Here is a 16,149-nt window from a genome sequence, read left to right on the forward strand (position 1 = left end):
CATCACCAAACTGCAAAACTAGACGGGAACCAGAAGGCCAGAAGCCCAGGTCTCCCACTGACACCCAGCCTCTCTCCACCTGAGAAGAGAGGACAATAAACACCACCAGTTGTTCTTTCAGGAAAGCCCCAGAGATCCATAGCAGCAGTGCAAGCTTGACTACTGCAGTGTCAAGGAAGGCCTGCTGCTGCTGGCCTCCCACTAGGTACAGAGGTACAGGGAAACTCACCTCAGAGAAGTGTTTCCTGACCCTGAGACCCGCCCAACAGGGAAAAGGTATTACTTCAGGGGTAGGAAGCAAAAATGTGCTTACTGGGCACTCCTGATACAAGTCGAAGTGGCCTTAACACTCGGAAGGCGCGGAGGGCTTTGACATCAAAGCCTCCTGATTTGCCACCAGAGTGGTTCCCGCCTTCTGCTTCTTTGGTTAATTGTTCCAAAATTACACTAAACAGTCTGAAAGAGGAAGAGAGAAATAAATGTTAGTCTGTCACCCAGGTGAGCAAAACAGGACGATAATAGTAGTTATTTTTGAAGAAGAGCTAGTTCTGGGTGGCTGCTAACTAAATAAAAGGAAGGCTGAGCAAGGGCAAGAACATGGCCACGGAACCCCAGTCTGCCCTGCTACCTGAAAAGACCCACGATAGAGGCCACTCAGATCTCTGTTGCATGCCAGCAAAGCAACCAGAAGCAAAGGCTCAGGGAGGGTCCCCAGAGAGCCAGTGGCACCGCCTGGATGACCGTGATCTTGGTGGTCGTGGCTTGGGAGCCCAAGCTGTACGCTGAGTACCTCACATCTCTCACCACGTCCATCCTCACAGAAGTGGTCTCCGGCAGCATCAACAACACCCTTACACACGTGAAGAAACAGAGTTGCTAAGAAAGACCCACCTGCCCAAGGCCAGGCCACCAGTGGCAGAGCTAACATTTGGATCCAGGCATTGCGGCTGATGAGGCTACAGGGTCCATAAAGGCAGGAACTTTTTATCTGTTAACTTAATCTGTTTTAGCTCAGTTCCTAAAACAGTCCCTCACACATAAAGCATGCTCAGGAAATGTCTCGATGAATAAATAGATGGACAACTTCAAAGTCCCGCATGTTAATGTGCTACACAGTGCAGTCGCTGACACCTCCCCTCATTGAGGTATTCGGCAAAACAACATGAATCACGGATGCCAAGGAGCTGCAGTGTGCAAAGGCTAAGAGTTATCTAAGGGAAGACATTAATATCACCATTTTCTCTTCTGAACTGTGAGTAATGTTATATCTGGCAGCGATGACAACTTTTTTCCTATTCTCAGGTTTTCCGGATAATGCTATTTTCAGACAATCTGCTCATTTGTCAGTTACTTCTGCTTTTTTAAAATAAATATTTACTCTTTTCTGAATGACTGCTCATTTTTTTTAAAGAGTAAATATAAATTTGCCCATTGCAAATAGCATCAACTCTAGCCAATCAGATTGTGGTATGGTTGGCCCAGCAACAAAGAAAAGGTTTTTAAAGTTTAATTAGCAGCCAAAGCAAAAATTCTGCCCCCTCCTTGACAGGCTTCTGGGTCACCAAGACACTGGGTCCATAAAACACAGGGTGGTCTGATTGCAGGCCTGATTGGGCACAGCTCTGTCACTCCAGGGCATTTATAGATACTCGGTTTTAATAACAGAATAGCAATTACCAAGGACCCAGGAGGAGAAATGAGCCACCTTTGCAAAGCTTCTGATGAGAGCTAGCTTGGGTTCCAAAACAGATCAAGGCTAAGACAGGTTTCTCATTTTGTTGGTTTTAAGAAACGACTATAAACTCCTGCAGCAAAGCTAACATTAAAAGTCTGCCCCCAAAAAACCAAGTTCACAGCGTCAGAGAAACAAAGTAAAAGGAAGAAGGGGTAACTTTGGACTCTGCAAACATGGAAGCCACAGGAATTCTCAGCCCAGAGGGTTGGGAAAGCAACTTCTCAGGCACTGACTGGACGCTGCTCTCTCAAGCATGGGTGACTGACGACTGCAGAGGTATTGCGGGTGTGCAGTGCGGGCCTCACAGTCATTTCATCCCCCATTCTTCAGACTGTCCTTGAAAACAGGTGAATAATGTCTCTGCCACTTCAAAAGAGCCTGAGTCAGAACGAGAAGCTGGCTTGAAGTTGTTATGTGCTGCAACGCCCCTCTCCTATGGGGCTCGGTTTCCCTCTCCGTAAAATGAGAAAACTTAATTAAGGATTTCAGATTCTATAGTCTATTTCTCTCCCACCCCTGCCAATAATAATAATGATGATGATGATGATGATGATGATGATGTCGTCACCATGTTCCTCAGTACCTGAACAGATATGGACAGGAGAAGGAAGCAGAAATTTAAGGTCCTAGACAGTTTACCCTAAGAGGAGGAAACGACATGCCCAACTGACCAAGGCCAGGTGCCCCAGAATGGGGACACCATGTTCTTTTTCACAAAATCGTGGGTGACAAGCTTGAATGCTTAAGATATGCCCTTACTGAGAACCCAAAGGGGTGAGGTGAGGTTCGACCCAGACAAAGCTTTACTTTAAAGGTAGTAACTGCAGCTACAAGTAGGGTCCTGGGTCCTCGTGTGCTCACATTACTAAGAGCTACAGGCTACTTTCTTAAGGTCTCTTTTAGTGGGAATCTTGACAAAAGTAACAGATCACTATGGACTCAGAATGGAAAACTCATTGGACAGAGAAACAGACTATAGATGGAAACTTTAGTGAATGGGAATTATATCCAAACAAAGGTATCATAATTGATCTTTCTCTTTTTTATAATTTTTCTTCTGCTCCTGCCATGACCTACCATAATTTAGTAAGAATTTTACTTTGTGGGTTTTTTTTTTTTTTTCATTGTGGTAGGTAGTGAGTTAGTATTTTAGATAAACAATCTGTGAGGGTTTTTTATACTAACAAGAAATGCATTGACTCTAGCCCTACCTTGTTACTTTTCATCTTTGCAACCAGCTTCACAGCAGTTTGTTTTATATGTGAGAGATGAATCTGTTTAAGGTTTCGGTCAGCTGTGTTATGACAAGCACGTAAGGGGACGCTGCAAACAACCACTGTCAACACAGATGAGGCCATCATCTCTAGCACTCTCCAGGACGCCTTGGCAGCGACCCTCCCCGAACATGGCTGCCACTAATGGGCTGGCCACTCGTCTACGCAGGCAGTTTCCTTTTCTGGAAATAATGTAAAGGAGTCACATGCTATGCCTTTTTGCTTGCCATACTTTTGGAGATTCATCCAAGTTGTTACATTTATTAGCTTCTTTTATTGTTAAATAAAATATTCAGTTAAATAAACATGCCATGATGATTTTGTCAAATTACTTGCTCTGTAGCAAGCTATTTTTAGTTTCCCTCTATTTTGAATAAAGTCTTTCTGTGGACATGTGTTTTCATTTCCTCGGATAAAAACCAGAAAACTAGTAATATGGTCGCATGGCAAATGTTTTTAATACTGGACAAACGTGGGGAAAAATCTTTCTAGGTGGTTTTACCACTTCCAGTTTTAGAAGTGTATGAGTCTCAGTTACCCCGTGTGCTGGCGACCATTTGGTATCTTTGGTCTCTTTACACCCAGTAGAGCCAGCAGGCACATGGTGCTGCTACTGTGGTTTTAACTAGATTTTTAAAATTACTAACAATGTTCGGGGGCTTGTGGGACGGCCACATTGTTTTTAACGAAGATGCATTCAGATACTCATTCTATAGTGTATTATCTTCTCAAACAGTTCTTTATACATGTTGAATTGTATATACCTGATCAAGGTCTGACCTTATTTCTGTAATTTTTTTCCCCTATGTTCTTACATCATCTTCACAAATACCCTGTATCATTATGAAATGCTTTTTTCATCTTTTTTACACTGACTTTTGAAGAAAAGTTTTAAACTCTGATAAACTTTAATCTTTTCATTGTCTTTTTGATGGGTGCTACTTTCTGCCTCTTTGTCCTTTGCGATGGGATCTCACGTGTTCCAGGTTGCTTCCAACTCACTGTATCTTGGTTGAACGTCTGAGCGCCCCCTGCAGAAGCTGTGAGGGAATTCTAGGAGTTCACCAACAGCATGTATGCCTCAGAAATCTTTGCCTGATTAACAAACATGAAGGTTTTCTTCAGTATTTCTCTGTGAACTTTTTTCGTTTTAAATGGTAAATATGTCTATGGTCTATGAAGGCTACATTTACACATGGCATGAGGTAAGAATAGCCTTTCACACTGACAAATAGTTGTTTCAGCACTGTTTACTGGAAACAGTTTCCTCACGCCATTGAATTATCAAGGCATCTTTTTCTAAAATCAATTGATGGCATGCACATGGGTCTATTTCTAGATGGCCCTATTTGATGCCATTGATCTTCATGTCAACCCCTGCCATCAATATTACACTATCGTGACTCCAATAACGTTAGAGCAAGCCATAAGACCAGGCTCCAGCTTTTTTCTTAAAGATTTCTTTGGCCAGTTTAAAGTCTCCCTAATTTCCATATAAATGCTAAAACAAATCTTGCCAACTTTTCAAGAGTCTGCTGGAATTTAGATTAGCACTCAAGCTGTACCTTGATTTGGGAAGAAGCAGAAACTTAAGATTATTGAATTTTCCAACACATGAGCATGACAATGCACTCTTTCCTCAGCTCTTCCTTGGTTCCTCCCATGAAGACGCTGACATTTCAGTGAGCTATCTGCACCTAAATATTTTATAGTTTTGGTGCCACTGTAAATAGTAATATTTAATTTTTTTGTTGTCTAATTGCCCATGGCTAATAGAAGTCTCTATTTTTATAGTGTCTTTTTGTTCAGAAACACTGTTAGGTTCATTCAGAAAACAATTATGATTTTAGTTTCAAATTCACTAAGATTTATTTTATGGTCCAGAATATTAACTCTCTTGATGAATATTTCATGTATATGTGAAAAGAATGAGCATTCTGCTCTTACTGATAGAAAGTCCTATGGAAAAGTCAAGGTGATGGGTGGGTTGTTCAAAGCTCCCACACTCCATACTCCAGTGCAGAGCAGTGGGGTGCTCAGTGTAAAGACACGTCTTTCCGCCCTCCTTCAGTCCTAACAGTGTTTGCTTCAGAAACTCTGAATGAGGCTTCTTACATCATCTTCACAAATACCCTGTATCGTTGTGAAATGTCTCTCTTTGTACGCCTGACAACTCCTCTCTCTAGTCTGCTTTGTTGGATGTTGATATAGCCCCTCTGCCTGCCTTCTCTATCCTTTTATTCACAAATTATTTGTCTTTGCATTAAAAAGGTTAAAGAGAGACATTAGAAAGCGAGTTCTCTTTTCATAACTGGCATCTGATAAACTCATGGTATTATTTAGGGCTCTGCTGAGTTAAACCTTCCATTTTGCTTTTTGTTTTCTGTTTACTTTCATTTTTCCCTTCTACATAGTTTCCTGAATTGACTTTTTTCTTCTTGTTGAGCTTCTTTGTAATGCATCTAGTCTCCACTATTGTCTTAATATTAATAACTAAAGTTCTGTGTTTCTAGTGACTCTTGTAGGGAAAGTGTCAACAGAAGTCTTCTGTGAAGCGAGAGTGGATATTTTAAAAATTTAAGACTGCAGGATCTCTGGGGTAACAAATGTTGCCATTAAACATCAAGTAAACCAAACAGTCACACATGTAAGCATAGCTGGGTTACAATAAAATCTTACATGCCAAGGAAGATGTCAAAATGCTTAGCTACTGTGGAGAAATGGGCTTTATCTAGAGATGTCTCCAGGCTCTCGGGTGGAGGGTGGATAGTCTGACAATCTGGGCACCAGGGTTTACAATATATACTTTCAATGGTTCATGGTCTAACTTCAAACAGCATTTATCATTCTAGCATTATAGGCATATTTGACAACAGCCCACAATGATCTCTCTGTTCTCTCTGTGTTACCCTAAGATGTTACCAAAGGTGTAAATGTCACAGTGTGTTGTCATTGTTTTTGTTTCAGACAATTACCTTTAAAGGTTTTAAAATGAGAATATGTTCAAGTTTACACTGTATGGAATTCGTCATTTCCTGTATAGATCTTCATTTCTACCTGATGTCATTTTTTTCTTCAGCCTGAAAAGCTGTCTTTTAGTGTTTCTGGAGGTGTAAGGCTGGCAGTCACAAATTCTCACCTTTGGTTTTTCTTAAAAAGTCTCCATTTTGACTTGGGTTTTGGAAGGAACTTCACTAGATGAGGACTCTGAGCTTACATTTCCCCAACACTCTGCGGATGTGTCTATTGTCTTCTATCTTATACAGCTGATGAAAAGGCCGAGGTGTCTTTTTTCTGTTTCCAGATTCTCTTTACTGTTGGTTGGTTTCTTAATTTGTTTATTTTAGCATTTTTTACCATGGTTGTGACATGTTTTTCTCTGGGTTTTTGATAAAGCATTTCTGAGCATTTTGAACTTGTGAGTTCATTTTCCATCATATTTGAAACATTTAGAACCATTACTTCAGGAATTTTCTTTTCTGTCTCCCTTTCTCTCTCTTCCCTTTAAAAAAGATTTATTGGTGTATTTATTATGTGTGTATATATGCCTCTATGTGTTTTATGTAAACACCAGAACAGGGCATGGATCCCTTGGATCTGGATCTGGATAGTTGTGAGCCGCCATGCGGGTTTTGGGAACCAAACCCATGTCCTCTACAAAAGCAGACAGTGCTCTTAATTGTTGAGGTATCTCTTCAGCCTTTCTCTTCTTCTAAGATTCCTTTGCTAATTCACAAATCAGTGAGGTAGTGTTGCTTTTCCTTAATTGTTATTACTATATCTTCAAGTTTCCTGATGTCTTGTCTTAGGTATTATCTAATATGCTCATGAACCAATCTAGGGAATCTTTCATTTTAGATGCACTTTTCAGTTCTTGAATTCCCATGTGTTTCTTTTATTGTCCTGTCTTTCCCCATTGTTCTCATATATTAACCTAAGCCCATAACACATTCATAGTTGCTATTTTAAACCTTTATAAAGTCCTTGCATCATCTCTGTAATTTCTGGGTCTGATTCTAGTCACAAAATTTTCTTTGGTTAGGGATCACACTTCTCCATATGTCTAGTATTACTTGACTCTAGGTAAGGCACTGAAAATAATCATCTAAGTATTTAGATTTTATTTTTCCTTTGAGAAGCCTTGTCTTCTTTTTCAGGTAATTAAGCTTATCAGTTCTCTCTCCCTCAGACTCCTTCTCCAACACTGTTATCAAAGCTTCAAAGAGTCTTTACTCTAGAGCAGGAATAGCAGAGTTTTTCTGTAAAGGGACAGGCAGTAAATATTCTAAGGCTTTATAGACTGGACTCCTCAACTCAATGATGTCAACAAATGAGTGCTGTTATGCTACAAAAAAACTTTATTTATAAAAATAGGTGGCAGACCAGATGGGCTGGAATTTGGTACCCTGGCCATAGTTTGCCAACTATAGTCTAGATCTAAGTAACTCCACTACTACAGCTCTCTGGGGCTGTTTACTTGTCCACAGTGTTCAATGCAATAATTTGCTCTGGGTATTTGGATTACAAACACTTTTCAGTCTTGAGTAAACTCTGGTTATTATTTATCTTATAGTTCCTACTTCCTGACTTTCTCTTGTCCCTAACAGTCTTCTTTGCTTAGACTAATGGAATGTAGCTGAGTCTCAGCCCAACTCCAGGGAATCTCAAGCACGTGCACAGAGCTCTCTCTACTGCTCTCTGGATACTCTCTCCCTCTCAGGCCTTCTGAAGTTTCCTAAACGTGGTAAGACCACCACACATTGGCTTGGTTCCCTGTTCCTGTGCTGTTCTTTTGTGGGCAAAATGTTCCAGCATAAAATTACACCAAAGTGATCCCAGCCTGGGGACGTAAGAAACGAAGCTAAGTGTCTCCATTCTCTAGTCTAATAAAAGCCCAGTGGCAGGAAAGGCACAACAGGATCCTCACAGAACCAGGGGACACCTGAGGCTCCAGCATGCCACTCCCTGACAGGTGTGCCAAATAAAAGGAGGTATTTGCCTTCACGCCTATCTGCCACCTCTTCATTTGAGATACATTACCTCTGCAATACAGACTTGGGTGTCAATGTACAATGGAAGGCTTTATAAAGCCTAACTTTCTTCCCTATAAGTCTAACTATCCAATAGGCCACCACTTTTGGTCCCATTTTTATCTCCTAGGGTTAAAGGACATCCCCAAACTTAGGCTGGTCTCTAAACGGGTGGGAAAAGTCATCTTCATTGAAAAACCAGAGGAATCACGGATATAAATAGATAATCCAAAAGAAAACCCAAGTTGCTCAACTACAAAAGGCAGCTGAAAAGCCACAAATATGGAAACAGAGGGATGGTTTTAAAAGCACTCTCAAAACTGGAGAGATGGTTCAGCAGTGAAGAACACTTGCTATGCTTGCAGAGGACAGGGGTTTGATTCCCAGCAAACACACAGTGGCTCTAAACCATATGTCATTCCTGTTTGAGGGATATGATACCCTCTTCTAGATCCCATGGGCACTAGACATTCATGTAGTATACAGACACACTTACAGGTGAAACACTGCACATGAAGTAAAAATACATAAATCTTTTTAACGCTCTCTTGAAGGAAACAAGCCTAACTTTAGAAGAAGCTTTTAGAACACTAAGGTAAGAAGTCCCAAAACAGGGCTATATCTTTTCCTCCTTGGTGGATGTTTGCTCCAAAGACCTGATTTGTGTTTCCTCTGCTGGCAACATTTCAGAGTGTAGAAGAAACAGGACAACACAGACCTCTATTTTTCATTCTAACATTCTCCATTAACTAACTCTACCAGCATCTTCCTCTTGCAACAGGGTTTTGAAAGAACACCTGCTTCTCTGCATTTTCTAGCTTATTTTATTTTATGCCGGATATGTGACATTATTCAGATGCTTGCTTTGTTATTTAAAATGGGAAAATGGCATGCCAGAGTTTCTCCCACAAGTCAGCATAAAAACAGAATAGCTTTGCTCAAGGGATATTAAAGGGCAGAAAACCTCGCAGCTACAAAGTCTTTATCATGTGATACACATGTTTTTAACCAGCAGGGTGCTAAGTTTTAGGAGATATATTCACTTGACTCCCCCCGCCAGCAAGGCAGGTCTATTTGTGGAAACTCAAGGCCCTGGGAGGTGAATCATCTCTCATTAGCAGCTGAGACTTCCTTCAGCAGCATGTCACTGACTTCCCCAAGCACAGCATCCGGCATGCGAGATCTTCACCCTCACTCTACCCAGGGATTGACAGCAGCCCTGCCAGCGTTAAAAGAAGTCCTAAAGGGTCCTGTCGCCATCGCCTTGTGTTCCCTTTACCACCCAGCCCACACTCCCATTTCTCAGATAAATATTTCCCCAAAGTGGGAGGGACTTACCCTACTATTACTATAACAAAATCCAGTAAATTCCATCCATTCCTAACATAAGCATTAGGATGCAGCAACAATCCATATGCTATAATCTTCAGAAATGTCTCCACTGTAAAAATAATCAGGAAGGCATATTCTACTTTTTCCTGTGAAGAGAAACAAATGCACCAAGGGGGAGAGAGGGAAGGGGTGAAAAGAAAGAAACAATGATTAGAACCAACAGCTTAGAAACATAAGCATTTCCCCTTACAATTTCATCATGAGAACTAGAGCCACTACCCTGCCCCTGGGCAGGGAAAACATTTAATTTTAAGGCTGAAGTTTTCAGAAGCAGCTTAAGCACAATCACCCCAGGCTGTATTATTGCATTTTGCCGCCTGCCCTGACGCATGTGCAATGAGTCTGCCTAGGGCGTAGCAGACATGTTTTCTATTTGCACACTTTTGTACAACACAGCATGATTACTACCCTGCGATTACCAGGTCAGGCCCAGAGAAGCACAAAGATAAAACAAGGATTACAACAATGGCTTTGAACAGAACGCCCTCTGGAAGAAAGAAGATGTATTGGTCCCAACCCTTATTTTTCTCTTGGGTTCTTCTCTGACATCTCAAGTTAAAGCCAGCTTTGTCACTTCATGGCAAGGTGACCTTGGACAAGTACATATTGTACTCTGGATCTGACTGGCCTCACCCACATAGTAGAAGGCAGTGAATGATGCCACAGATACTGCCCAATGACTGACATGCCTCCTCCTCCTATTCGGCACCAGTGATGGAGCCCTGAGCAGCCTCCTGGGGATGCAGCCTGCCTCTATCTCCATTCCCATGGCTGCTGCCATCTGACTGCCACATACCCCGACAGTACTCCCTGCTGCGCCCCAACTCCAACCCACGTGGCTCCGCAAGCAGACAGCATGCCTTGATCAACAGGTCTACACACATCCGCTCCTTCTCTAAATGTTTTCTTTATACAGACCCAGTGTTGAAAGAAGCCCAGACGGACAGGGCCACATATAACCAACCAACATTCTCTGGCTTCAATCTACTCAACGAAGAAAAAAATCATCAACGATGAGAACTTTTCTCTGTGGGCTATCTTTCTTAGGAGCCCCAATCCTTAGACCCACGCACTTCACTTGTTGCTATGCCTGTTTTGGAAGTATACACGAAGTATGGCTCAGGAAAGAGGGAGCCTCTCCTCCACATGACAGGCACTGCAGAAGGAGCCAGGAATAGAGAAACATCCCAACCCTGGTCCCACTCTTGAAGGACACACGGGAGTTTCAAGCATGAACACAGAGAACCTCTAAAATCACAAGAGTTAGCAGAAGAACTTCTCCATCTGTGTGGAAACCAGAAACGTCAGCCAAAGCTCCTGTGCCCTTCCCTTTGACCTGTCACGCAGGAGAAGGCAGACACTGCTGTCACGTGTGACCGCTATCTTAGACGCGTATTTAAAAATGCAAATTTACGATTTTTAAAGAAAATGCTTCTGGATTGGAACTTCTTATTTTGGAAATCACCTTTTAAGAGATTCTCTTCAGGATGATTCTTACAGGCTTGCCTTCCTTAAAACATTTACATCTCTATGTACTCACGTACGCACGTACACACACAAACACACACACGCACACACACACACGCACGCACGCAAACACACCCCTGCAACAGATGCGGAACTCTTCTGCATTTCAGTGGAGATATTGTCTGAGCTAGCCCTAGGCTGCAGGCCTCTGCTGCCAGACAGCTAGCTCCTGGCTTGGGCTGCCCCAGGACAGACCTTTCTCATGCTTGTCAGCAGCATCTTCCCTCTGGGTCCCAGGGCACTGTCTAACTGCAGCCTGTGCATCCAGGACAGTGCCCACTATTTTGACTGTCCACTGGTTATAGAAAAGCCAGTTGATCAGCTTTGCATTCCCTACACCATTCTTGGCTTTTAACATGTCCTGTCTGGGCCCCCACATGTGTGTGTGGGGGGGGGGGCAGAGGCAGGCATTAGTTCTCTCCTTCCACTGTGTGGGTTCAGGGGATTGAATTCAGGTCATGAGTCTTAGCAGCAAGCATCCCCACCCACTGAGCTACCTAGCCAACCCTGGCTCCTATCATTCCAAACCCGCCCTCTGGTGCTCCCTGGATCCTTGGAACACCATCACAGACAGCAGTCTAAAAGCAAACAAACAAAACAACTCTCTTTTGAGTTAGACAGGAAAAATATATTTACAATTTTAAAGCCCTAACTCATACCCAATCCCCACCCATTTATGCCTCCTGGATACATTCCTGGCCGGCTCATCCTGTGTACCCCTCCCTCAAACTTCTGGCTATCCTTCCCACTCCTGTCCCTTCCTCCCCTCACACAGTCAGATCCTCCGGGCCAAGCAGCCCTGAAGATGTTCCCAGAGCAGCACCTGGACAACCATGACCCCGCCATGCCACATGCAGACCTGCCGGCTGCTGCTCTGTGTGCAACCCAGATTTCTTTTCCGCTCCTTGCCATATCCTGAGTGGAACCTGAAGACACACCCACACGGCACCCACTCCCCCATTGACAATACAATAAATGCAGCGAGGGTGAGGCTTTGGCTGCGCTGGGAGACATGTAGAGGTGCAGGAGGGAACATGAACTCTGAGAGCTCAAAGAAAAATAAAATGTGTCTTTAACCAGAGGCCCAAATCTCTGAAAATACCCACCTGCTGTACTCAGAGCTCCCCACCACCAAATGTACACCATCAATATGCTTTCAAGACTCCTGGTTCTAAGAGAACAAGATAATCTAAAAACAGCACACTGACTTGAAAATTCCTTTTCCCTTTCATCCTCTCTGCTTTATTTACTAGGCCAGACAGAAAAAAAGCTTTGGCTGCAATGCCATCAATATTCATAGCAGTTACATCCCTATGTCAAGACAGCACCATACTTCAGAGCAGAAAAACAAGACAGAGAACAGAGAGTACACCTACCAAACATGCTTGTTTTCCCCTCTGCCTTTTAGTTATAATTATGCCACCATAATATGAGGGCCATTAGTGTAACCGAATGGTTGAAGGTTTGGGTTTGTTTTGTGTTTTTTTAATAACCCTCCCTCCTTCTCCTTACCGTCCCTTTTAAGAATATTGGTTCCTCTTTCCAAAATCTTCAGTGAATTACTTAATGGAAGGAGTTATAAGAGGTAGAAGTTTGCTATAATATGGTTGCAGAGAACTAAATGAGCAAGCACAAACTGGCAGACCAGTTGGCCTATAAGCCAGTAACAGCCAGTCCTTGATTCTGCCATTGCAAAAGACTCCCAGTAAACAGGGTACTTCTACGTTCAACAAACTGAGTGTTGTCATCGTTGTCGTTATTGTTATTTTTTTATTTTGGCAAAACAAAAATTGAGAAAGTGTGACGATTACTTGCTTCAAAAGGACTGCTCATTTGAAGAAAGAAAGTAAATTTGAAAAGGAAGTTAAGAAGAAAGCTGGACAACACAGAAAAGAGTCTGAAGGCAAAGAAACCAAGTGACCTGCAGCACAGAGGCACAGAAATCTGGAACAGAGACAGAGGTGAGTACCAAATAGGGAGCCACAGGAAGGGAAAGACAGGGGAATCTTGGAAGGGACGGGTGAGAACCCTCTAGATTTGAAATGAACTAACCCTTCTCCATAAAGTCTGGGCCAAGGCTGAATGGGAAAAGTGACCCCTGCCCAGTTAAACCGGAAGATTACATGATTCCCCCTCTGCCTGCCAAGTACAGCCAGGCCTAGATGACTCAGGTGCCCCCAGCAGGGGTTTCTTCTCTATGGAAGAGGTCCTGAGTGGGCAGAGCCAGTCGGACTGCCCGTAAGAAAGCCATCACTTGAAGCCGCTCTGTATAAGATCCCAGTCTCCCATGAGACTTATCAGAGACATAAAGGGTCAAGCCTAGTTTTTTCTCTGTAGCATGGGAGTGAGGGTTTCTTGTGGGTACATATGTGTATAGGTGCATATGTACATGCTTACACATGTAGAAGACAGAGATCAACCTTGAGTGTCATCCTTCCTCAAGAACTGTCCACCTTACTTTATGGTTTGCTGGGAGCAAATTAATTGATCTCGAGAGCCACAGAATACTAGGGATCCTGCTATCACTACCTATCCATTTCCAGGACCACAAGTGCTTACCAATTATGCCCCAATTTTTCACATGGGTTCTAGGGACCAAATTCAGGTCACCTTGTTTATACAGCAAGCACCCTACCCACTTGCCTTTTCTCCAGCCCTCAAATCTAGTCTGGAACTTGGTTTATCTTCTCAAACAGTGAATTGCTTCTGAGTCAATATTTTCTTAACTAATTTCCAGTCTCTAAGTCACTCAACCCTAAAGGCCTTTAAGACACCAAAACTATCACCCAGAAGGAACTGGGAGATTCCAGAATACTGGGTTCTTCTCTCTAGGATTCTTTTGCTATGTGTTATGGCATCAACATTCATGAATCTGCCTGCCTTGCCCATCCATCTGTCCATATATGCATCTGTCTATCCATCCATCCTGAGCTAGTTCCTCCTTAGCAAAACTCAGCATCTAATCTCAGACCCCAGCTGGCTAACGGGTCTACAGAGGTTGATACAGGGCAATTGCATTCACTTCTTGGTTTTGCTCATCTACCCACATGCCCCGTGTATTTGAGATTTTCCTGGCTTGTGAGAAGATGTCCCAGTCATCTATTTGTGTGCCCAGCCAGTTCCCTTGTAGTTCTCAGCACCCTGTTTTCAATGATCATTCCTCACTGTCTTTGTAACTCTAGCACCTACCACCACACACAGCACGCATAAAACACTCACAGGTTCTACTAGAAGAACAGTGAAAGACAAAAGGTGAAAGATAAAGCAATAAAATCAGACATAAAGAAAATTATAAAATTATAATTTGTGATCCTAACAATCGATATGTAACAAGAAAAAATATATCTAAGTTATTAAAAAAAATCTCTCAAGAACAAGTCTGAGGTAAAAACAGTCCAGTAGCTGAAATAAAAGCTGCTTTTATCTTACCTTGTGATAGTTTAGAATAAGAATGACCCCTTTGGTCCATATATTTAAATGCTTAGTCACCAGGGAGTGGCAGGATTTTAAAGGATTAGAAGGATTAGGAGGTGTGGCCTTGTTGGAGGAAATGCGTTGCTGGGGTGCAAGGCGGTGAGCACTGAGGTTTCAAAAGCCCATGCCCAGTGTGTATGTGTGTCTGTCTGTCTCTCTCTCTCTCTCTTTCCTACTCACTATGGATCAGAATGTAGCTCAGCAACTGCTCCACCATCTGCCTGAATACTGCCATGATGATGATGGACTAACCTTAATCTATAAGCAAGCCTGCAATTAAATGCTTTCTCTGGTAAGCACTGACTTGGTCATAGTGTCTCTTCAAGCAATGGAACAGTGACTAAGAAATACCTGGGCCTCAAATATTATCCAGTTTGCAGCCCAGGGTTAAAGTCTACCTTATGATTGGTAACAAGCCCTGTGGAGTTGAATAGGGGGAAAAGCATACCGCTATCATACTTGTTTCTCCAAGCCTGGACTCAGCCACTGACTCATGCCGTGCATGCTCTTGGGCCTTAGTGGAACCAGTCCACGCCTGATCCTTCTTTCTATATCTTTCCACTATTTTTCCACAGATAAATTTCACCTATCCTTCAAGGCTCTACTTAAATAATACTTTCCCAGCAAAACCTTTATGGACTTCCCAGACAAAACTAGAACCCATTGTTATATTCTACCATAGGCTATTAGGATTCATACTCATAATTCATTAAAAAGTTACCTCTCTACTAAAAATTCTAGGAATAAGCCTACACATATACAACTAATGGATCTTTGACAAAGTTGTCTAAAACACAAAATAGGGAAAGAACACTATCTTTCATAAATAGTCCCCAAAAAACTGGGTATCCATAGGCAGAGGAAGGATGAAGGCTTGTTATTTTACACCACATACACAACCAAGAAAGATGGATCAAAGACTTAAATATTAAAATAGTAAGTAAAAGTACTAGAAAAAACAGAGTAAAGTTTCTTTACATTTAATCTAAGCCAAGACCTTTTTAATATGGCCCTAAAAGCATAGGCAACAAAAGCAAAATATAGATAAACAGAAATATATCATACTAAAAACCTTATTTAGAGAAAAGAAAACAACAATAGAATAAAAGACAACTTACAAAATAAAAGAAATCTGCAAATCATGCAACTGAAAAATGGTTAGTATCCAAAATACATAAGACACTTAATTTATTAGCAAGAATAAAATATTTTTTAATTTTCTCCAAAGAATGAGTACACATTTCTTAAAAAAAAAAGACATAAGAATGACCAATAATTATTTGAAAAATGCTCAAATAACTAATTATTATGGATATATAAATTACATATAAAGTAAAACTTTTAGAAGAAAACATTTTTTTTTTTACATTTGAACTGAGCCAAGACTTCTTGAATACAACTCCAAAAGCATAGGTAACAAAACAAAAAATTAATAAATGGAATTGCACTAAACTAAACAGCACTTCATACCTGATGGAAATGGCTCTCACACAAAAGAGCTCAAGTCTAGGTAAGCACGAGGGGAAGGGATCCTTGAGCAGCTGGTGAGACTGTAAACTAGCACATCTATATGCAAGACAGTTAAGGATCCCACCAAGATTTTAACATGGACTAACCATTTGGTATAACAACTCCACAAAAGGGAAATGACCAAAGGAAATGAAACTAGATTGTTGAGGAGACGCAGGTGCTGTCATGCTCCCTACAGTACTGTACA

General features: G+C 41.9%; 1 protein-coding gene across 2 annotated transcripts in view; it reads right to left on the reverse strand.

Annotated features, from left to right (window-relative positions):
* Nucleotides 1–16,149, reverse strand: part of Cacna1d (calcium voltage-gated channel subunit alpha1 D) — a 294,805-nt gene that overhangs the window by 142,494 nt on the left and 136,162 nt on the right. For both annotated transcript variants that reach the window (XM_055612225.1, XM_055612224.1), the window contains exons 3-4: nt 9,378–9,517; nt 314–456 (exon numbers count right to left, since the gene is read on the reverse strand). In XM_055612225.1, coding sequence (XP_055468200.1) covers nt 314–456; nt 9,378–9,517 — 283 coding nt within the window. The remainder of the gene's footprint in view (nt 1–313; nt 457–9,377; nt 9,518–16,149) is intronic.

The sequence above is a fragment of the Psammomys obesus genome, unplaced genomic scaffold (genome assembly GCF_907164565.1).
Source record: "Psammomys obesus unplaced genomic scaffold, mPsaObe1.curated_primary_1811, whole genome shotgun sequence".
Lineage (NCBI taxonomy): Eukaryota > Metazoa > Chordata > Mammalia > Rodentia > Muridae > Psammomys > Psammomys obesus.